Source organism: Gopherus flavomarginatus, chromosome 8, assembly GCF_025201925.1.
Source record: "Gopherus flavomarginatus isolate rGopFla2 chromosome 8, rGopFla2.mat.asm, whole genome shotgun sequence".
Taxonomy (NCBI): Eukaryota; Metazoa; Chordata; order Testudines; family Testudinidae; genus Gopherus; species Gopherus flavomarginatus.
Genome location: NC_066624.1, coordinates 10,440,199 through 10,463,152, shown reverse-complemented (window position 1 = coordinate 10,463,152; position 22,954 = coordinate 10,440,199). Strand labels below are relative to the sequence as shown.

Genomic DNA, 22,954 nt, shown 5'->3' with positions numbered 1-22,954 from the left:
ACATTTCTATCAAGTATTACCATAATCTTTGGGATTAGGAAGCTACTGGTATTTACTGCATCTTGTTTAAAGCCATGTGGGAAATTCTGGCCCTATTGAAGTCAATGGCAAAACTGCAATGACTTTAAGGGGGTCAGAATCTCATCTGTGGTGAATCCCAGTTTTATCAGTGGGATTCTCCCTGGCTTTAAACAAGTTAAATAATGGTCACTGACTCATTTTCAGCTTTTAAAAGAAATTCTTTTTATTTCCACTGTAATTTTTTACCACATTGAATGGGATAAGAGTGCAAAAATTGCAAGGAAATGTTTGCCAGAATGCCATGTGAAATTGTTCACCAATTTGTTTTGCATGTTTTTGAGCGCTCTGAACTTAGCTTTTCTCTAGTTACTGCACAGGTTGTAGACTACAGTCTGTAGGCTCACAAAAATCCTATAAAGATAAAACAAGTTGTTGTTTTTGTCGGACCCATTAAATTTTTCTGTTCCAAGTTCTTAATGGTTTCCGGTAGTTCACTGAATCCATGAGTAGGACCTTTTAATACTGTGTTAATACAATAAGTATAGGAAGTCATTTTATGACAACGAAAGAATACCATTATGATTACATTCTTCTTTTTAGCTGGGCTTTTATGGAAACTACCCAAGAGTACTCTGCAGCATGACTTAGAACACAGGATGTGCTTGATTAAAAAGATTCTGGGTGCTTTCCAACTGGACACAGGCCAAGTGCTAACAACTAAACAGAACAAAAGAATGGATGTTTGAGGATGACATACTCTCAATAGTAATCATCTAACACAAACCTCAGTCAAGGGCTGACTACGTACCCTTGAATTCATGGATGTTGACAGATGATCCTTCTCCTTGCAATTGGTTGCGCCTTATCTGCTTCTCCTGACTATGCTTCATAAAAAACTAATAGGAGTAGATTGGTTATAAATTTATTGTACTATATGTAATCTATGCAGTGTTATAGAGGACTGGTCAAAAAAAGCAGAAGAAGATGAGAAGCCAAGTTTTTTCACAATCATTGACCATCCTTTGGAGAGGAAGGGTAGTCCAATGGTTAGGGCGCTAGCCTAAGACTTGGGAAATCAGGGTCCAATTATCTGTTCCATCAGACTTCCTGTGTGACTTTGGGCAAGTCACTTAGGAAACTGAGACACAGAGAGGCTATCTGTAAAATGGAGATAATGACACCACCCTAGCTCACAGGGGAAGAAAAAATACATTAAAGATTGTGAAGTGCTTTGAGATCTACTGAAGAAAAGCACTACATAAGAGCTAGGTATTGTCATTACTGGTTTCAGCTACAATAGCTTTCGATATATCTATGTATAAATTTCATATTAAAACTGTATGGCTAGAAATAAAAATACCACTTCAGTGGGACTACTCGTGAGTCAAGTTACTTATATGTGTTTGCAGGATCAGGCCCTTTGGCATTTGTGGGCCCCATCCTTGACACAACTCACCACACCCAATCTGACGTCCTGCACAGCTCTGGGGTTTCTCATGGCCCCCTGTGTTTGAGTGTGACATCATATATTTTAAACATTAAAAAAGCAAAAAATTAATACACAACAATACTTTGCTGTGAAACAATTTAGGTTACCATACTAATATTCCTAACACAAACCCATACAGTCAAGGAAATGGAAAGTTAAGCCACCTGACAGTAAATAGTCTCTGTTCTTCCACCTACTGGTGCACATCTTTCTACCATAAAGCATACACCATACAAAAAAACCTTTACTCTGACCCTGCAAGTAAGCCAGCCTCCAACACCTGACATGTACAGAGCATTGTCTATTGGAGCAGAGTTAAGCAGCATGTAATCAAGTCTCAACATGGCAAACCACATTCCAGAATCTTGGCAACTGCCTATAAATAGCACCTAATTCCTAAGCTGGCAGGTGGATAGCTGGGTAATATGATGAATGTGAGCACGTTTCCTCCAACTCCTGATCAAAGATCACAAGCAGATTTCTGATAGAACTGACGGGGTCAATACGATTGTCAACAGAAGTGATGTTAATGGGATGGGTACTCTCCGGTTTCATAAGATTTGCATGTAATCATAAAAGAGATGAAGGACAGCTGTGACATCATCTCACACACATGTCCAGCTCAGAGATACCTCCCGCAATGGATAGAAACAGATGAACACACCTATGCAGAAGCTCAAGATGAAAGCGTGAAGAACAGATCCATTTAGCAGGACTATATGTGAGATAAGTGGAGGTGGTGGTTGGGGACAAGAATACCAATAGGGGAAGATCTAAGACTGGGGTGTGTGCTCTGTAGCACAGAGCACTGGTGCTGCTGTATGCAGGAAGCATAATTTTACCAGTAGATCCCAGAATCCCATCCATATCTCAGGAATTATGAAACCACGGAATCATAAATATCTTGCTATTAAAATGGATAATGATAGCAGGATCAATAAATCTGCCATCTAGCTATGATTATGTGATATCATCATCACTGGTTTCACCCACAGTCTGCTTTGCTTTCATTCTGTCCTCAGGCATGTGCAACCAACTCCAGCTGAAGTTAGTGGAAGCTGTACATGCAGATCTAAGGGCAGAGTCTTGCCTACCATACTTTAAGTCACACAATGGATTGCCTCCTAACCAATACAACCCTTCCAAAGACCTATGGAAATTCTTGGAAACTGCCTTAACAATTTCTTTGTAGTAAAAGGGAAAAAAATGATAGTAATGGGATAGCTGATCTTCATTTGGAAGCTAAAAATAAAAGTAACTTTATTGCAGCTCTGATCTGTCATGTGTAAAATCCATCACCTACCATAAGAAGGCAGTTCATTCCAGCAGAAATCTGATTGATAGTGCTGGAACTTTAGATCAAGCAGCGGAATAGAGAGCAACTGGTTCATAAAATGTACTCATTGTCTTCGAGTTTTGTATCAGGCTTCGTATAGAGAGCTTTGGTCCCATTAAATGCACTATATACCACGGAGCTATGAAGCGCTGTTCTTTTGAAATTCAGCTTATAACTATAAACCATGATTGACAAGTCTATTACTGTTGGATACAAACTACTGAAATATTGTATTTTATAGTATACGCACCAAAATATTTTTCATAATGGAATCCAAATACACTTGCTTTAGGAGAACAATCATTTTAAGATGTAATAATATTTTTTATGTTTTACTAGAGAAGGTTCTTTATGTAAGCATTGCATCATTTAGAGATTCTGGCATATGAATTTATCCTGTTTTCAGGATCAGAGGGTCCAGTGGGTGAGATATTTTTTAAAATCTGAAATCATTTCCAGAAATAACAATAGAATAAGGGAAGGACTAATATGATGATATTGTTGGAAAAATAAATATCACTTATGCACACTAATTTATTTTTATCATTAGCCAGATTTCATAATTCTCATTAAAATTGAAATGCTGACTTTCAACTTTTGCATCCAATCAGAAGAATTAAATAAACTGAATTTAGACGGTTGGTGTTAGAGATTCATTTTGCAAATCCTTACTCATTCAAGTAACTTTACTCATATGAGAAAAGTTGCATGACTTTATTTCATGAGTCATGGAGTCAAGAGGTTAAAACAATGGAATGGAATGCTTGGATTCTAGTCCCAACTCTGTGACTGACTTGCCATATGACTTGGGCAAGTTATCTGACCTCACTGAGACCTCGCCTGTGCACAAAGTTGTAATGATGTAACTAAAACTGGTTTAAAATCAATTTAATTAAATGAATTTTTGGGACCGGCTCTGTTCAATATCTTCATCAACGATTTAGATGTTGGCATAGAAAGTACGCTTATTAAGTTTGCGAACGATACCAAACTGGGAGGGATTGCAACTGCTTTGGAGGACAGGGTCAAAATTCAAAACGATCTGGACAAATTGGAGAAATGGTCTGATGTAAACAGGATGAAGTTCAATAAAGATAAATGCAAAGTGCTCCACTTAGGAAGGAACAATCAGTTTCACATATACAGAATGGGAGGAGACTGTCTAGGAAGGAGTATGGCAGAAAGAGATCTAGGGGTCATAGTGGACCACAAGCTTAATATGAGTCAACAGTGTGATACTGTTGCAAAAAAAGCAAATGTGATTCTGGGATGCATTAACAGGTGTGTTGTAAACAAGACACGAGAAGTCATTCTTCCACTTTACTCTGCGCTGGTTAGGCCTCAACTGGAGTATTGTGTCCAGTTCTAGGCACCGCATTTCAAGAAAGATGTGGAGAAATTGGAGAGGGTCTAGAGAAGAGCAACGAGAATGATTAAAGGTCTTGAGAACATCACCTATGAAGGAAGGCTGAAGGAATTGGGTTTGTTTAGTTTGGAAAAGAGAAGACTGAGAGGGGACATGATAGCAGTTTTCAGGTATCTAAAAGGGTGTCATCAGGAGGAGGGAGAAAACTTGTTCACCTTAGCCTCCAATGAAAGAACAAGAAGCAATGGGCTTAAACTGCAGCAAGGGAGATTTAGGTTGGACATTAGGAAAAAGTTCCTAACTGTCAGGGTAGTTAAACACTGGAATAGATTGCCTAGGGAAGTTGTGGAATCTCCATCTCTGGAGATATTTAAGAGTAGGTTAGATAAATGTCTATTAGGGATGGTCTAGACAGTATTTGGTCCTGCCATGAGGGCAGGGGACTGGAATCGATGACCTCTCGAGGTCCCTTCCAGTCCTAGAGTCTATGAGTCTATGAGAATTCAAAAATGCGGTGTAGACACGTTAAATTGATTTAACCTGGTTTATACAGATTTAGTTTAAATTGCATCCTGACTGAATTAAACTAAATTGCTATAAGCCACTTCTAAATCCATCTAAGTGTCCACACGGGGGTTTAAACACATTTTAGTTAAACCAGTAGAGATTGGTGTATCTAGGTTTAATCAAATCAATTTAAAAAACACTCCAGTAGTTAAAGTGGTGCAGCTCTGAATTTAGGCCAGATCCAAACCTCACTTTCCTCATATGTAAAATGGTAACTATAATAGTAACCTATTTTACAAAGTTGCTAATTAATTCATATTTGTAAAGCACTTTCAGACCATTGGTTAAGGTGCAAAATATTGTGGGCTCAATTCACTGCTACCTTACTCCAGTTTTACAGCAGCACAACATAATGGAAAGGGATGTAACTCAGTGAATAATCAGGTCCTCCATATTTTTAGATCAACTGTGATTTTCTTTAAGTGTGTGACTGTCAACTGTCTCAATGTGTATAAAATTCAAGACCCCTTTTTTCAACGCCAGCTTGCATAAGCCTATCGTGTAATATATTTTACTCTCCTTCAATAAATAAATGCTAAAATTTTTGCATTAGCTATTCATCAGGTTGAATTTTCTGTTGTAAGAAGCTTAGTATCTGATGACAAATTAAAAGTGGTTTAATTTTGGCGAGCTGTACAAATAAAACTGGCATTAATTTTGCTTAATAAACTCATCTTTTATACATACCTCTGTTAGTTAATGCTTAAGAACAAGAAACAACAATAAGAGCAGAAGACATAAAACTGGTTTATGGCGAATTTGTAAGCACTGTTGAGAACACCAGAATGCCAGGACAAGATTGTATGTAAGCTGGGTTCAGTTACCTTTGGAGAACTAAGCTCATTCCTTAAAATAAACTTAAAATAAAATATAAAGCTGGAAGTAACAATACTTACGACTTTTGTGGCACTGACTTGGTGGCAGCTTTCCCTGCTGGATCACTCCACTCTGTAAATGAAGGAAACATATTTCCAAATGTCAAAAGATTACTGTTGCCCTAAGCTCTCAACCCACCTAATTATACTTGGTTTCACAACATGCCACAATGAGTAATATGTAATCAAAAATGGAACTGATCTACCTTAGCACCATAGAAATTAATTTTTCATCCCTTGTTTTAATGATGTTAAGTAGGCAAAAAACAAACAAACAAAAAAAAACCAACAACCAACCAACCAACTCTGACTGTTTGGATTAAGGACAATAAAGACCTACTTTGTACATTGTATCCTGAAGTCGGGTGCTGGGAATCCTACAATGAAGAATACAAATGTCAGGATTAGTTCAGTGAAAGGAAGAAGAAGGTAGATACATCTTTCCTTGCTAGACTACGGCACAAGCATAACGTAAACAGAGAAGGAAAATACACAGAAGAGAACACTTAAAATGTTAAAAAACTGTATTATCTGTACATAAGAATGCTACTGAAGTGTACTTGCACTGCTCAGTACCTAGCCGATTTTAGGGCCAAATGGCCAGATCTTCAGCTGGTGTACACTGACTTAGTTCCAGTGTGGAATCCACACATCAGTTTACACCAGCTGATGATCTGGCCCTTTAAAGTCTTACCCACAGATATGTACACGTGGTTCCCATTTAAGATAATACGAAGTATTTGCATAGGCTGAACTTGGTCTTGAGTTTTAAAATAAAAATGCATTAAGCTCAGCAGCTTTACTCTTCTTTTTTGACCCACTTGCTTAAAATGTCATTACCTAAATCTGAAATTCAAGATGGTTTGGAGTGCTCTTTTATGTACACGTGACAAAGATACAAGAGTCATTTCTTCAGCTGGTGTAAACCAGTGAAGCTCCAGTGAAATCAATGAAGCTGCACTAACTTTACGTCAGCTCAGGATCTGGCCCACAGTGTGGCATGCACACAGCACTTTTTGCACACAATGTGCTTCTCACTGACTCACAGTAATGTATAATGACATTCTTAATTTCACATTCTTTTCTTGCTTGATCTTTCCTTTGGCTTTACAATCAACAATGAGGTAGAACCTGATGCCAAATCAGCCTTCATCCCAAGTAGGCCCTAGGAGATTGTGATGATTTTAAATTAAGCCATTATTTACAATCCAGTCTGAGAGACAGGCACTACTTTGTTAAGTCTTAGATCTGTAGGATGTTAAAGTCATTAAAGCCCTCACTACACTTTCTCTCAGGGCATTATTAGTTCCTAATATTCTGCTGCACTGTTAGTCAGTCCCTTGTGAGGTAAATCATGCCTTCAAGAGTAAACATAGCACTTTAAATTTGAGTGTCAGAGGGATAAAGAAATTGTTGTGATAAGTTCTGCCTTTTGTCTTGCATTATTTTACAAATGGGGAGACAGATTTTTTACGTAAAATGAGGACCTATAATAAGGCCTGCTTTAGGTTTATATGACTACATGTTCTTTATGTGTTTTATCTCTCAAACCTATCCATTTGGCTCTCTCTAACTGATTTAGTGGGATGTTCTGAGTAGGCAATCTTATGCTTATTTTTCACAGTAAAGTTAACTAACCTAGAAACATTCATGTTCTTCCCTCTTTCCTAAAGCATGATTTTTTAAAAGCCTAATTTATATTTTATAAAATGTATCATGACCACACAGATTTTTTTAATTGGGTTGGAGAGCATAAGATTTACTTGTGCAAAACTCTCATTGAAGTTAGTGAAGGAGTGCAGTACATGGTCCTATTTTTGTAGGTCCCAGGAAAAAAAAAGTCAGCACTGAATTTAGTCCTGCTCTAATTTAAGAAGATACAGCTTCCAGTGTGCCAGACTCCATGCTTACTCATATAGGTATGAATCCACATTGACCTAAATGGATTCTGTGGAGTTTAACCAGATTTTACAGTAATATAAATGAGTGCAGTATTCAGCTTAGTTAGGAGTTGCACCCACATATGAATCTGGCCTGTGATGTTTAATGCAGCAGCACTTAAGTGCATTGTCATTGTCAGCAGTGGAGCAGAACAACGATGTTCTGCTGGAATATGGCACGGTAGGAGTTTGCTTTGTTTTGTTTAAGAGCAATAGCCACACTGATTTCACATTAGTTTCAGCCAACACATGGAGGCAGGGTTTGGAGTGGGAAAATCTCTGGCAAATAGTGACAACTGGACAAAACTGGTGAGGGGAAAACTGATTTTAAATGTCTGAAATAGTGCATGATTACAAAAGCCTCTACTGCATGAATGAAAGAACCAGCTTTCTGTTGTCTTCAAAGCAGTAGCAGCCTCAGAAACTGTTCACATTGTCCAGCCCATAGAGAGAAGACCAAAACCTCTCACTATGGGGTAACATTTCCAGTTCCCCTGGAAAGTATGACTGCAGATGGCAGAGGTCCACAGCAGTTCAAATCTCAGTATAAGTCACCACTTGCAGCAATGCCCATGTTCAGTCATCTGCAGGGACTGAATCTGGGACTTGGGGATCTAAAAGCATGAACCTCTATTCCTGGAGCTAAAGTATCAGCCCTTTTAACTGTAGAGCAGGAACAGACCCATACACTACTTTGTTGGTTTCAGCCACTAGTGGGGACAAATATACTCTTTGCTAGTGTGTTACACAAACAATGGGAGAAAAAATAAACACATTGTAAATACTATTTGTAATAGATTCGTTTGAAAACATAGATAAGATTCACCTTTCTTTTATCCTTTACTGTAACTTCTAAAGTTCTGAACACGCAACCCTATCAATAACATATTAAGAAAATTTTCATCACAAGAGAATTTTGAAAATGAAACCAAATCACAAAAGGAAAGTTCCAGATCCTCAAATTGGGCTTATTTAGGTTCCTAACATTGATTTCAATGGAAGTTAGGAGTCTAAATATCTTTGAGGATATGGGCCAAAGTGTCTAGTGAAGATCACTCATATCTGAATGAATAATAATTAATAACCTACCTGCACCTTGCTTGGGATGGAAAACTTGGTCTGCTCAGCCTTGCCGGGGGTGTGAATAGCAGTAAGAGGTGGAGGCCAGGAATGGGTCATCTCCTAGTGGGGGAAAAATATGTTTTTGAGAAGTCATTCATTCAATTAAAAAAAAAGAGAGAGAGAAAGAGAGAGAGAATTACCCTACAGTTGGCCATCAAACCCTGGACTGATCAACAAGGCCAACATCACATATCTGCTTCTAGAGAGTGAAGGACAGGCTTACTCAGAAGGCATCATGAGTCCTTACCTGGTGGATGAGTTCCCTAATTATACAGCGGATCACAGACTCTCAGAAAGCACAGTGGAAACATGGTTTAATGCTAATAGTCCCACCAGTAAAAATTTTCAGCTATGTCCAATATTAAGTTGAGATGGCCTCCAGCAGGTAAGCTACTGGCTCTACTCCCAGAGCCAGATATCTTAGGTAAATGTAATGGCCCCCCATCATCCAAGCACCTGAGCAACTCTCAATCTTTAGTGTATTTAGCCTCGTCCTCGTGTGAGGTAGGACGGTTTTATTATCCCTATTTTACAGCTGGGGAACGGAAGTACACAGAGATTGACTTGCCCAAGGTCACACAGGAAGCCTGTGGCTCAACAGGGACTTGAAAACAGGTCTCACAAGTCAGCACCCTATCCACTGAGCAATCCTTCCTTTCTAACCAGCATAACCATAGTCTTGCATTTTTAACAATGTATTTAAATATCTTCATGGAAATCTCTCAGGTACTCAATGGCACAGGTCACAAAACACAGACCTGTGTGTTTGAACACTAAGTGTCCAATCATTTTTCTGCTGAAGTCAATGGTAGTTTTCCCACTGACGTCAATGGGAGCAGACTTGGCCCATCCTCAGAAAAGAAAAATCAGTAAAAACACAGGTAGTGCAAGGACTGCGGGTTGTCGGCAAAGCTTGTCTATGCCTTTGCAATGAGTGCATTCCATTTTCGATGCTGCTCCATTCTTTCTTACCTTTGTTTGTAATTTGATGAATATTCAGACAGGTAATACTACAGGTCTCTGGTGATCTGTTACATCTTTGTCTCATTGTTTTTCTTTACTTTCAAAGCTCAGAAGAGATTCTTTTATGACAAACAAAAGAGAAAGAATGTCTCATCTATGAAGTTCTGCATGTGACAGCAATGTTACTGGCTGTGTTACACGAGTGCAGGTGTCTGCAGATTTACTTTGCTCTTAAAAACCTAAGGCTGATCACAACAAACCTTACAAGCTACAGCTGCTTTGTTTCTGCTGCAGCCCTAGCTGACATTCTGCAAGTAAAAAAGAAAGAAGACCTTGTTAAAGGTTAATGTTGTGAACCATCAATCACAACTAGTCCCACCTGAGGGTGCTTGGCTCAGCCAGCTAAAACATGATAAGGATGGTTGCATTCAGCTGCAAAGATATTTTCACTGTAGAAGCAGCCAGTAAATACTTTCACTTCCCTAATTATCCTTCCAGAGATCATGTGATATGCAGTACTGAGGTAAGGAAAAGTAAATGAAACCACTCACTATGGACAAGGGACAGTTTGCTCTCTTTGTGCCATTCAGGCAGGAGTGGGAGAGAACCCCCAATCCCTGTAGGCGATATCCCTGGGGTTGGGGAATCCCCAGTGGACAGAGAGCAAGCGAAGCTCCTGCATATGGGGAGGAGCACATCACGGGTGAGAAAATGCCCCTGGGGGATCACTGGGAATTGGCAGAAGTGAGAGTAGCCCCCATGCTGTTCTAATCTATGTTGGGGGTCCGGGCTGGGGCAAACAATCAGGGAGCCTTGGTAGGTTGGAGAGATCACTTTGTGGCACATCCCTTCGATAGCAAGGAAATAATGAAAGGGAGAATATATTAGATAGGCCAGTGGTTTTCAACCTTTTTTGGGGTCAGGACCTATTTGTAAACATTTATGGCCTGTTGTGATCCAGTAAATAGTCTGGGGGTTTCAGTCAGGTCCTGCCCACCCTCCTCCCCCATGGGGTAGGGTTGCCAATTTTGGTTGGATGTATTCCTGGAGATTTCATCACATGACATAATCTTTAATTAAAGATTAATCTTTAATTCCTGGAGATTCCAGGACAATCCTGCGGGGCTGGCAACCCTACCGGGGGAAGGAGGTTGAGTCCTGTCCAGCATTCACCCTACCGTGGTGGCCATCCCACAATGGTGGCTCCTGCAGCTCCATTGCTGTGGAGATGGCTGGGCTTGGCTCTTGGCTTTGCACGCTGCAACCTCTGGGGTTGCGGAGCCGCTCGGGTGTAGCCCCCGCCCCCCATAGGGTGTGTTGGCAGAGCTGGGGATACAGAGAAGTTGGGATGCGCTGGCACAGGTGTGAGGTGCAGGATGTTTGCAATACAAGGGGTTGGGATGCACATATTGAAGTCGGAAGAGCTGGGGGTGCCATGCTTATCTCACCTGAGCCCCCATAACATCTCTCCCCTCCTGTATCACCTAACCCCAATTTATCCTCCCCATAGCCCCCTCCCCTCCTACTGTTCCACTTCTCCACTCTCTAATTCCCCTCCTTTCCCAGGAAGCATTCACATGCCTAATTTCCATCCCCCCGCAAGACTGGGATTACATTCCCCCAAATTAAAATTGCCACCCACAACTTTCAAATTGTAGCAACCTCCACCCACTCAGTCCAAAACTCTCTTTGCCTTAGATGAGGGCTTGTGATTAACTTATTCTTGTTAATTGAAGGAAGAGTTCACAGTCATCAGTCTGAATTTGGTCTGTGATTCATCCACTCATTAGTACCCCACAGTTTAATGGTGCAAGGCAGCAGAAATAAACCAGTTTTTTGGGTGGCCAGTAACTTGGGAACCCCTTGGTCACATGATCCCAAATTTGGACAATTAATGCCACCTTGTGCCTTCCTGAGACACACCAAATATCAAAGCAATTGGAGTAACCATTCAGATTTTAGAACACATACAAGAGTTGAGATTTAAAGCATACAAAATGGTGGAAATGGAATTCTCGTAATATTTCCTGTATTAGCGCACACACTGTAAAAATGTACGTTTTCTCCACTACTGTTCTCAACTTGGGTTCCCAAAGATTTAGTGGATGCCATACAGTATGTTGGGTAAAGCTCAACAGATTGAGACCACATAATATTAATAGTTTGACCTGTGGCTTTGCTAACAAAAAAACAACTAGAAACATTCTGAAAAATGGCTATTTTTAGGGGGCTTATATCTCTGTATCCCCAACTTCAAATGACCTCAATTTGGGTCACTCACCCTACCCTGAATCCACTAACTTTCAAAGGAATCTGACTAAGCACATTGATTTTAGAGGACTTGGAAAGGTCAACCATTAAGCAGAAGTTGTGACACAATCTTAACTATGGGCTAAAGTACAGCTATCTGTGGAACAGAAGACATCAGCTACTGTGATAACACAACAGTATTAATGTCAGTAAGCGAAGAAGAATACCACATTAGTCAAGATGTGATGGGGCATGTAAGCAGGAGGACTATAATTATCTAAAGTGCTAATAAACTTTTTAAGATTGCAAATTGAGAAAGCCTTGACTTCATAGCTCATCTGAAGAACGTACCCTCTAGCCCTCAGGTTTTCCTTAACAATCTGCTGGGGTGGCATTGGCACTATAGACTTGGGCCTTGATTTGCATTGAGAACTGCCTAAGTGCACCCTGCATGTGCACAGAGTCCTACTGAGGTAATAGAACTCCATGTGGACGCACTCCTGAACTTCCGCACCTCAAGCCCTGATCCTGCAAAAACCTATGCTTACATTAATTATACTCATGAGTAACTCCACCAAACCCAGTGAGACTACTCACTTGTGTAGATTTAAGCACATGCACCAATCTTTGCAGAATCGTGGCCTTAGAGGGAAGAATACCACCCACTGAATCATCAACACTATACTTTGCAAAACCTTGTTTTCACTTGGTGGTCCACCTCCCAAATACTGGCAAGGCTTTACTCAGTTTAGCTTGGGAAATTTGACATATGCTAGCAGTGAGAGCAGGGAATCACACCATTTCTTTTTCCAGGGAAAGTTCAAAAATTTAATAAATCCCAAATTTAGAAATTCCTGAAAGTAACAATAATAAAACTGAGCATATGAAATGTTTTAAAGTGGATTATAATGGAAGTAAAGTAAGTCCACAAAATCAAGTGAGGATTTATTTTCACATGGTTTGGACTTAAAATAATTCCAAAATCATGTTAACTGATGGATTGGGCATATGACTACTATGGTAAGTATGCATACATATTTTTATAGACCTGCAGATTAAATGGGAAAGTAAAGCTGCACAATTGATTGGCTTAGAAGTCAACGTGCTCCACTGATGTAGTAACATCAAGCGTCCTCCTTCCTGAAAATTATTTAAACATTGTTTTAATTGACTCCATGTGTTTTATTTATTAGGACTAGGCATGCTCGTTTCTTCAGCTAAATCTGCTTTTTTCTAGCTGCAAAAGCCCTCAGGTAAGTAACCGAGAAGTACATATGCAGAAGGGGTCTAATGAATCACTGTTTTTTCCTGACTGAACTCTTTAAGAGCTGTAGAGACACTGGCCAAATCAGAGCTCAAACGGAAAGGGAGAACTAGGAGTGCAATGGGATTTGTGTGCTTCTGCAAAGCAGATCTGAGCTGGAGAGTTGAGCCCAGGGGAAAAGGGGCAGATGGAAAAATAGCTTTGCAAAACCAGACCCTCAAGTTAATTGCCTCTTTCAAAGTTTAGTGCTTTCCCCCCTCTTTCAATTTTTCCATAATTTCCTCCTTGTTCAAAATAAAATGTTACTGTGGTGTGCGTGTGTATCTTGTTATTGTTTTAAATTCAGGCAAAAGGTGCCAAACTAGAGCCACAGAAATCACGATGGAAGAGGGCTACTAGTCTCTATCCCCAGGAAGGCCCCTTCACTTCCTACAATGAACCCTAGAGCACCTTGTCCAGTCTAATTTGAAATATCCAAGAGAGATGGGGCTTCTGCTATTTCCTTTGGAGGATGATTTCATGACATGATAGATCTCACTGGGCCAAATGCTGCCGTCTACTATATGGTATGGATAAGAAATCTACAGAAATGCATCGATGGAAAAGCAGCAATTCTATTTTTCTCTCTGGCCTCAGCACCCATAAAGGTCCCATTGTTGCCACTCCATGTAAAGTCTGGTCTGCAGTTTTAGAGGGCAGCATTAGGCACAGAGAGCAGGCATAGTAGCTAGGGAGAAGGTACTCTCCATGGCATGATCCCCTCCACTGTGGCTGGATATCCATTCTGCTCAGAAGTTACTGCTGGCGAAGGAGTTGGCAGGGACTGCACAGAGTCAGGACTCGTGTAAACTGTTCATCCATCAGTCCCTTCAGCTCCTCAACTAGTTCTGTAATGCTAAACTTCCTCCCATTTCTTGCTCAGACTTCATACTAAGCTTCCATTGATAAACAGTTTATAAAGGGTTGCTAAACAACTAATAGATGTTATCAGACCTGAATACTACATGCTAAAGATGGCTACGAGCACATCAGTAGAAGGTGTTATAGATAATTCTAAGATACAGTTATAAATAACCTGTTGACATGTTGGACTATCACACTCAATTCACCATTTATTAAAACATCTGTTAATGGTCTATTAGCCCTTTATAAACACTTATCAATGGAATCCTAATATAAAGTGTGATTGGTTTTTCAATATCTTGCTAGCTTTTGCATTTGTGCAGCCCTACTCATTTTCTCTCTGCTAGGAAGTCAAACAACTTAGTAACAAACAAGCAATAGTTAAATTCTGTATGTGCTGGGCATGCTGAACTAAAAAAAGTGAAATCTCAGTCAACCACCTCTAATAAGAAAAGGCTACTGCAGGTATAAAAAGCAATGCAAACGGCCAATGGGGTTTTAAAACTAACGATGCAAAATAGTTCATGTGAACTAATGGACAAATTGTTTGTGTGATCACATGGGGACATTCCTTCCAGATTCCTGACCAGGAATTTGGAATAACCAAAGAAAAGACTACCCCAGGGAATCCACCCAAGGTTTTACACTGAGCCCAGTACATACTGGGAGAGGTATTTGGGTATTTTCTAGGTGCTGTATGAATACTCCTGCAGTGTGGACATGATCAATAAAGCTTATAGTTATGCATCTGACTATCATGTTTCAGTGCTTTAATAAGTTCCTAGGAACCAGTGACACAACAGCTTGTTTGTTTCTAACACATAAAAACAGCTATGAAATTAACTTTATTGATGTCCTAACAGAGAGCGCCAAATTCCTCGATAAAGGCACTAATGTAGAAAACTGTTTACCCATGCAGACAGTTCAAGAAATGTATCATCAGCGACATATGACTAGCCCACATTATATGAAGGAACGACATGGCTGCATTTGCAATGATGCCTTAGTCATCCTAGTAAATAATTTATCTTGTTACAGTACAAAAGTCTTCTACAATGAAATGAAAGACATTCTAAAATCCAGAGCGCACACACAAATTCTTTTTCAAAAGCCAGGATTTTATACTATAAATAAAACGACCTATCTTCTCTCTGATCATAATATACCACAAAAAAGTATTCACCTTGTGGTTTTTTTCCATGACAACAAATAAGTACCCCTGGCTTGGCTGCTGTATGGGATGGATACCATATCCTCCCGAGCTAATATACTTGCTTTACCTTCCCATATTTGCAGAGCAGAAAGGACTGACAAAAAACATACTCAGTGAAAATGAATTTAGAAATTGTTTTAGAAGCTAACAGAGGTCAGCTATAAACATTACAACATATGTTTTCCTTTCCTGTTTTGCTAACATTTGGGGACTATTTACAGAAAGTGATGGCAATAAGAATATTTTCTCTTTCTATTGAGCTTCCAGTTATTCTCCTCCATTCCTTTACCTCATACTTTCCAATATATTTCCCTCACACTTCATCTTTTATAACTAAAATACACTGATATTCTTTGCTTAGAGCAGTTTCGAGAGAACAAAAAATAGCAAATCATGACTGACATATTTATTGCCCTAACAAATCTTGTGAATGTGAAGTAAAACAATGTTCCATTACAGTGGGAAGATAGCTCAGCTCAGGAAACTATTTTGGGGAAAATAATGAAGCTACTAAATACAATAGTGTTACAATGCAGTGACTCTGGTCCACTCCAGAAAGTAGTTCCAGTCCATATAATAGAGTCCCTTCTGAAATTTGATTAGGAACTGTAGCTTAAGAAGGCAATGAACATAGGAAGAGAGAGAAAGAGAGGGATCAAAACCCTGAGACTCCTGACTCAGACAAAACTTCCTTTGGCTTTAGTAGGAATTTTAGTTGGAGCAGAAGTCCTAAATCAGGTCCCTTCTGAAAGGAAAACTACTCCCCTATGGGCTCATAATTAAGAGTTTGCAGTTTACCATCGCTCTTCTTGCCATGTTTAGGTTATCTGTGTGAGTAACATGTAGAAGGGCAGTGACAGGCTTTCCGAACTGAATCAGCCAAATGGAATAGTCCCGCCTAACAAACCAAGCAGAACTTCACGGGGAAATAGAAGGGAAAGTTGCCATGAGACAGTGGGAAGGGATTAAAGGAAAGGTGAGGACTCACAAGACTGGAGTATCATGGGATATGATGGGAAAGACATCCCAGATTCACAGAAGCTGGAGCCCTGAGCCTTACTGCCATTGCCTCAGTCATTAGCATTAATTCCTGCCTGGGTTTCCACGGGTAAATCCAGGGTTTGAGCATGGGATGATATAGCTGATCCCCAGCTCAGTCCGCTTTGGCCAGCCAACACCCTGCAGAATGTCTACATAGCAGCATCTGCAAGGTCTCAGGGAGAGGCCAACAGATGATGCCTCTGAGATGGCCCTTCCCCTTCCATAAAGCCAAGAGCATGGTACATCCACTCTTCTCACATAAGTGGCATGGGCAATCAAGGCCCTGCAGCTTGGCTAAGCAAGTGTGTCATGCTGTGCCATACAAATATTAACACATCTTAAGAACTGTCCTGTTGGCTGGTATCATCTGCTGGAAGAGATCCTACCTGAGCTTCACCTAGTTCAGGGTCCTGTCTCTGACAGTGGCCAGCCCCAGATGGTTTAGAGGAAGGTACATGAATCCCACAGAAGGCAGATGGGGGACAATGAGCATCAGGCAATATGGTCTACATCTCCCCTAGGCAGGGTGGCACCAATGTCCCCCGCATGGGTGATCTGTGCAATGTCGTGGTGATCACCCACGCCTTCCGCCTGCCGACATGTCCCGACGCCACAGTAAGGAATATAGCAGCAAACGCCCTGCGTGAAGCAACAGAGAAGTGGATCAGCAGAACCTCCTCCAACCAAGACATCGCCACCTTCCCACGCGGCTTACTGGAGGGGGAATTCTGATGGGACGGGTGCGACATCACTTCACTGTGGTCCCGCACTTGCAACGCCACGCATTGCCTGGGAAAGCGCATCGGCTGCCGCTGGGAGTGGTGCGAGGAGCGCCAGGAGCTGGGAGTCCGGGTGCCGCAGATCAGGTCCGATGACAACACAATCGTCACCCTGAGTGCCAGGGGCTTGCTAGAGAGGACCCTGAAGGCTGCCATCCACTCGCTGTACATGGAAACCCTGAAGCGTAAACCAGTCCAGGGTAAAGCCTTTGAGTTGACCAGCAAGAGGGACGCCAGCAACCACTTCCTTGCTGTGGGCAGCTTCACCCGTTTCACTGACTGGTGGTTCATCCAGTGTGCCTGGCTCAACTGCATTTCGCTCAACGGAGCCGTCCGCCATGGGAACCGAGACAAGCGTTGCAGGATGTGCAGCTACTCCAATGAGACCCTGCCCCACGTCCTGTGCAACTGCAAACCCCACTCCAGAGCCTGGCATCTGCATCACAATACCATTCAGAACCACCTCGTGAAAGCCATCACACCAAGCCTGGGGGAGATCTCTGTGAACTGCGCCATCCCCGGTACCGACAGCCACCTACGACCTGACATTGTCTTCACTGATGAGACCAAGAAAAAGATCATCCTCGTCAATGTCACGGTCTCCTTTGAGAACAGAATCCCAGCATTTTGGGAAGCCCGAGCTTGTAAGCTGCCAAAGTATGCCCACTGGCCGACACCCTGAGAGCGAAGGGATACGAGGTGCAGATGGACATCCTGATTGTTGGAGCCCTGGGCGCCTGGGACCCCTGCAATGAGCATGTGCTGCGGACCTGTGGAATCGGTCGACACTATGCATGGCTCATGCAGCGCCTCATTGTCTCAGACACCATCCCATAGTCCAGAGACATCTACATCGAGCACATCACCAGCCCCCGACAGTACCAGGAGGTGTGAACCAGAGTGACATCGTTCTTCGACTACAAGAAAGGGACCAAGAGACTTTCTCCGTTGGACCATATCAACTGGAACCATAAACTCCCTGAACATTAAATCTCCCCAAATGAGAGTCAATCCATCCTCATCATCATATCCACTCGTTATACTTAGCCACTTTATGAACTTCATACCCTCATATCTCAGTTTCTGTACTGTGACCCATCAACCTTTCACCTCCAATTGGGGATATTGCAGATTATGTATTCCTTATGCCACCTAATCTTAAACCAAATTTAGCACCCTCGATAATCTGCATGTTATTCCCTGACAACCAGAAACGTCTATGCTTAAACTCTCTACTGTTCTTTTTTTTTAAAAATCGTCTTAATAAAATTTTTAAATCTGTTCTTTTACTGGGCCAACTTCTATTGGTGAAGAGAGACAAGCTTCTGAATTTACACAGAGCTCTTCTTCACATCTCACATTAGGACTCAGCTTACGCACTAATAGTTAAAAACTGGCTCAAACACTAAGGCAGGATGTTTAATACCCTTCCAAAATATATTAATGGGAACAGCTGGAGCTATAGACATTAATGTGATCCGTACAAATGTCTTGTACCTTTTTGGATCCTTTTCAGTCACTTGCACCAGAAGTCCCCTACAAAAAATTCCAGCATCTTTCTGCATCTTGTTCTGGGTGACTAAACTAATGACTCTATTGCCCAATACATAGTGATGAAGTCTTGCTGTGGCCTAGCACTGCTATTACAATGCCTCCCACAGCTTCCCAACTCCACTGACAGGCACAGTCATATTCCATTTATTTTCTTCATTCAAAATGTTACTTGCTTGGAATAATCTCCTGGGATGGCACATCTAATTTTCATGCAGCTCCCAGGAGACAGGAAGTACACATTGAACTGTTATATTCCAGCATAACATCCTGACAATAGAACAGCATCATATAAACAAAAGCACAATAAGCAATAAAAAGCTAATTCTTTGAAAAGTTACTAATACCAACATATAATTTCATCTCTGCAATTTAAAAAACATTGGCAGGGTTCCTTCAAGCAAATAAGCAACTGCTTTTTTGAAACTATTCAGCACTGGTAATTGTTTAAGGGAATCTGGTAATTTGTTCCATCCATTCAGAGCTACACAAGCAAAAAAGCATGTCTCATATTGACTGTTTTCTTCCTTGAAACCCCCAAACTTAGGGTTTGCACTGAGAAGAGAACATAATTACAATTTACAGTTACAAAACAAGACTGTGAACACCCTACGGTGCTACCCTGTGCACATTTGTACAATAAATTATACCACCTCCTTTTCATTGCCAGATGTAATCAATTCATTTTTTTTCATACAAAATACAATGAATGGTTATTTATTCACATGACAAGACAGATCTATGTAACTTATTATGAAGCCCATTTAATTTCTGAAGCACTAACACTTGAGCAGTGAAAAGAAACATCTCCAAATTCAATAATGGGCATAACTAAATTGCACAATTTGTTTAGGAGACTGAAACACTTCTTTCTACCCTGCACGCTCAGTCTTGGGCCCAGTGTAGCCAGTTTAAAATCCACATCCTTACAATATGCTGAAGATGATTCCACTCAAATCCCTAAGGATTTCATCAGCAGCAACCTGACGCAATAACACATTAGCTTTATTCTTAATACAAGAGCACTGATCACTTGATTTGGCATATGGAGGAAGACTTTAAAAAATGACACTTTATGTTCCATTTGAGTTTAACCCAAGTTATTTTATATAAACCGTGATTGTGATTCCAAACACAATTTTAATGAAATCAAAACAATTGAAGCTAGCACAGAGTATTGTATCATGTGTATTGAGAAAGCCTTTCCCGAGGCTGCTTTTTTACCCAGACCAAAGATTCTGCCAGATCTCCTTCACTGCCACAAGATCAGTACTGGAATATGAACTTCCCTGTGTATGTGTGGAAATGTAGCTCTCCCTTCGTACACTGATGGACTATGATGGACTGGCGGCAATGTGTCACCAGTGCCTCTTACTGAAATGTCAAAATCTCTCAAACGTGTGTCAGAAGGCAGAAGAGATAAACACTTGGAAATTCTCTTTTAGCTCAAGCCTTTTAGAGACTGGGTTTTTTTCACCATTTCCTTGTCTTCTTCCAAACCAGCTCCCACGCATGGAGTGGCTTCTCCATTTCCCTACCAGTTTGCCACTCCACCTTTCTAACCTCCTACAAGTCCCAACTAAAGATTCACGTCACTCACAATGCACACAAGCTGCTCAGCATATCAGATCTTCTCTATGTCTGCCTCCGAGACTGTACAGACTAAATGACAAGGTTGAATAGATAGTTTCACATAAGTAGTTAGCACATATTCTAAGGCCTTGGCTACAGTGGTGCTTTACAGCGCTGCAACTTTCTCGCTCAGGGGTGTGAAAAAACACCCCCGAGCGCTTCAAGATACAGTGCTGTAAAGTGCCAGTGTAAACAGTGCCCCAGTGCTGGGAGCACAGCTCCCAGCACTGTAAGCTAATCTCCACGGGGAGGTGGAGTACCCGCACCGCTGGAACCACATTCACACTTCAAAGCGCTCCCGCGGCAGCGCTGTACGGTTGCAAGTGTAGCCATACCCTAAGGGACCATTCAAGGAAAAGTGGCCTGTTAACACCCCTGTAGTCATAGGAGAAAAAGAGGGCTAGTGAGTTACAGATTGTTGTAATATCCCATTAATCCAATGTTTGAGACTGTAAACTCTTCGGAGCAGGAACTGTCTCACTTTGTGTCTGGTGCAGTGCCCAGCACAATACTGGAACCTATTGAATGAATAACTGAAAAACAAGTCCTAGCCTCACTTATAACTGGGAAAGCTTGGGGTAGCCAACAATGCAAGGTGCACTATTGTGATGACTTAGCAAGTCCCGGGTGGCCAGAGAATTCCTGCAATTGGTGTCATAGATTCTTAGTTTCACAGATTCCAAGGCCAGCAGGGACCATTGTGATCATCTAGTCCAGTGGTTCCCAAACTTGTTCTGCTGCTTGTGCACGGAAAGACCTGGCGAGCCGGGCTGGTTCGTTTACCTGCTGCATCTGCAGGTTAGGCTGATCATGCTCCCAGTGGCCGCGGTTCGCTGCTCCAGGCCAATGAGAGCTGCTGGAAGTGGCGTGGGCCGAGGACACGCTGGCCACTGCTTCCAGCAGCTCCCATTGGCCTGGAGCAGCAAACCACGGCCACTGGGCGCCGTGATTGGCTCAATCTGCGGACACGGAAGGTAAACAAACCGGCCTGGCCCGCCAAGGGCTTTCCCTGACCTCCTATATGCCACAGGCCCAAGAACTTCCCCACAATAATTCCTAGAGCAGATCTTTTAGAAAAGCATCCAATCCTGATTTAAAAATGGTCAGCGATAGAGAATCCATGGTGGCCCTTGCTAAATTGTTGCAATGGTGAATCACTCTCACCGTTAAAAAATGATGCCTTATTTCCAGTCTGAGTATTTTCCAGCTTCAACTCCAAGCTATTGGTTTGCTTTATACCTTTCTCTGCTACACTGAAGAGCTCATTATTAAACACTTGTTCCCCATGCAGGCACTTATAAACTATAATCAAGTCACCCCTTAACATTCTTTTGTTAAACTAAATACATTGAACTCCTTGAGTCTAACACTATAAGGCATGTTTTCTAATCTTTTAATCTTTCTTGTGGCTCCTCTCTGAACCCTCTCTAATTTATTAGCATCCTTCAAAAGTGTATCTAAATTACCAGACTATGACATGGATTGTCTTTGTTGCCTTCAGCTGGCTCGAAAGCACTAGCAGACTGTTCATTAGCAATGGTTTATCAGGGGTCATACAAGCACGCTGGATAGATGCCCAAGTAGAGACCACCCAGCAGAACCACGATTACTCTGCTAGTTAGCTCTAAGCAGCTAGTGTTATTCATAACTCCAGCAAGTGTCAAGCAATGACAATTGCCAGTTATTATACAAAGTGGAACTGGAATAAACCTGCCAAGGAGTATTTTTTCAGTACAACATGCAATTTATTATCATGTTCCAGCAATTACCAAAGGGAGTTGTTGATCTCACTTTGCTGGAGAGATACAAAGGCTAGATGCAGTAACACGGCATTCTTTTTGAAGGATAGCTTGTGTTATAAGTGAAAGACACTATAAAATGACAATGCTGCAGCAAAAGGAGACAAAATGATATATTTAGTGAAATCCCCAGTCTCAACCTTTTCAAAGGAGAACATAAGCAGTTAGTATAACATTTCTAAGGGCGGCTGTAACCTTTCAAACATGATAGCTTTCTTGAAGTTTACAGTTATCGCATTAAGAAAAATGGTAATGAGGACATCATGAAAACTTCTTTTAAAGGTAACAAAAGCTCAGTTGCTGAGGAAAAAAGAGTGACAACTGTTTTCATGGGAATAGGCCTCCAATGGAAAACTCTGCTGACACTTTTTTCGCTTACGAAGGAGCGCTTCATGACTAAATCTGAGCCCCAATTTGTATTAAAGTATCTGCAGAGATCTCCTTTTCCAGGCAAACTGGCAACTCATCCTTAGGAACGGAGGTGTACAGGTCAGAAAGCCCAAATACAGTTATAACCAGACACAGATTCAGTCAAAACCAAATTGACTCACCTCCCAAAACTTCCACCCAATCCTCAAACCAAACTCAATTTTTTTTGAGGTTCTGAACAGTTTTATTAAGTCTCCTCTCATCTAAAGAGAGGGCGAGAGAGGCAATAACAATTTATTTAATAAAAAATGCCTGTTTTGCATTGTACCCAGAGATGCACAGATTCTGAAGCCAGAAGGGACCACTGTAATAATACCACCTAGCTTTTCTATAGCATTGTTCATCACAATATGCAAAACGCTTTGCAAAAGAGAGACTGGTATCATTATTAAGGCTGCGAGTCTGTGACGGAGG

The 22,954-nt window shown here is 41.3% G+C and overlaps 1 protein-coding gene across 2 annotated transcripts in view; it reads right to left on the bottom strand.

Moving 5' to 3' along the window:
* Window positions 1-22,954, bottom strand: part of AFF2 (ALF transcription elongation factor 2) — a 411,852-nt gene that overhangs the window by 151,894 nt on the left and 237,004 nt on the right. For both annotated transcript variants that reach the window (XM_050964719.1, XM_050964720.1), the window contains exons 5-7: window positions 8,684-8,776; window positions 5,995-6,031; window positions 5,676-5,727 (exon numbers count right to left, since the gene is read on the bottom strand). In XM_050964719.1, the coding sequence (XP_050820676.1) occupies window positions 5,676-5,727; window positions 5,995-6,031; window positions 8,684-8,776 (182 nt within the window). The remainder of the gene's footprint in view (window positions 1-5,675; window positions 5,728-5,994; window positions 6,032-8,683; window positions 8,777-22,954) is intronic.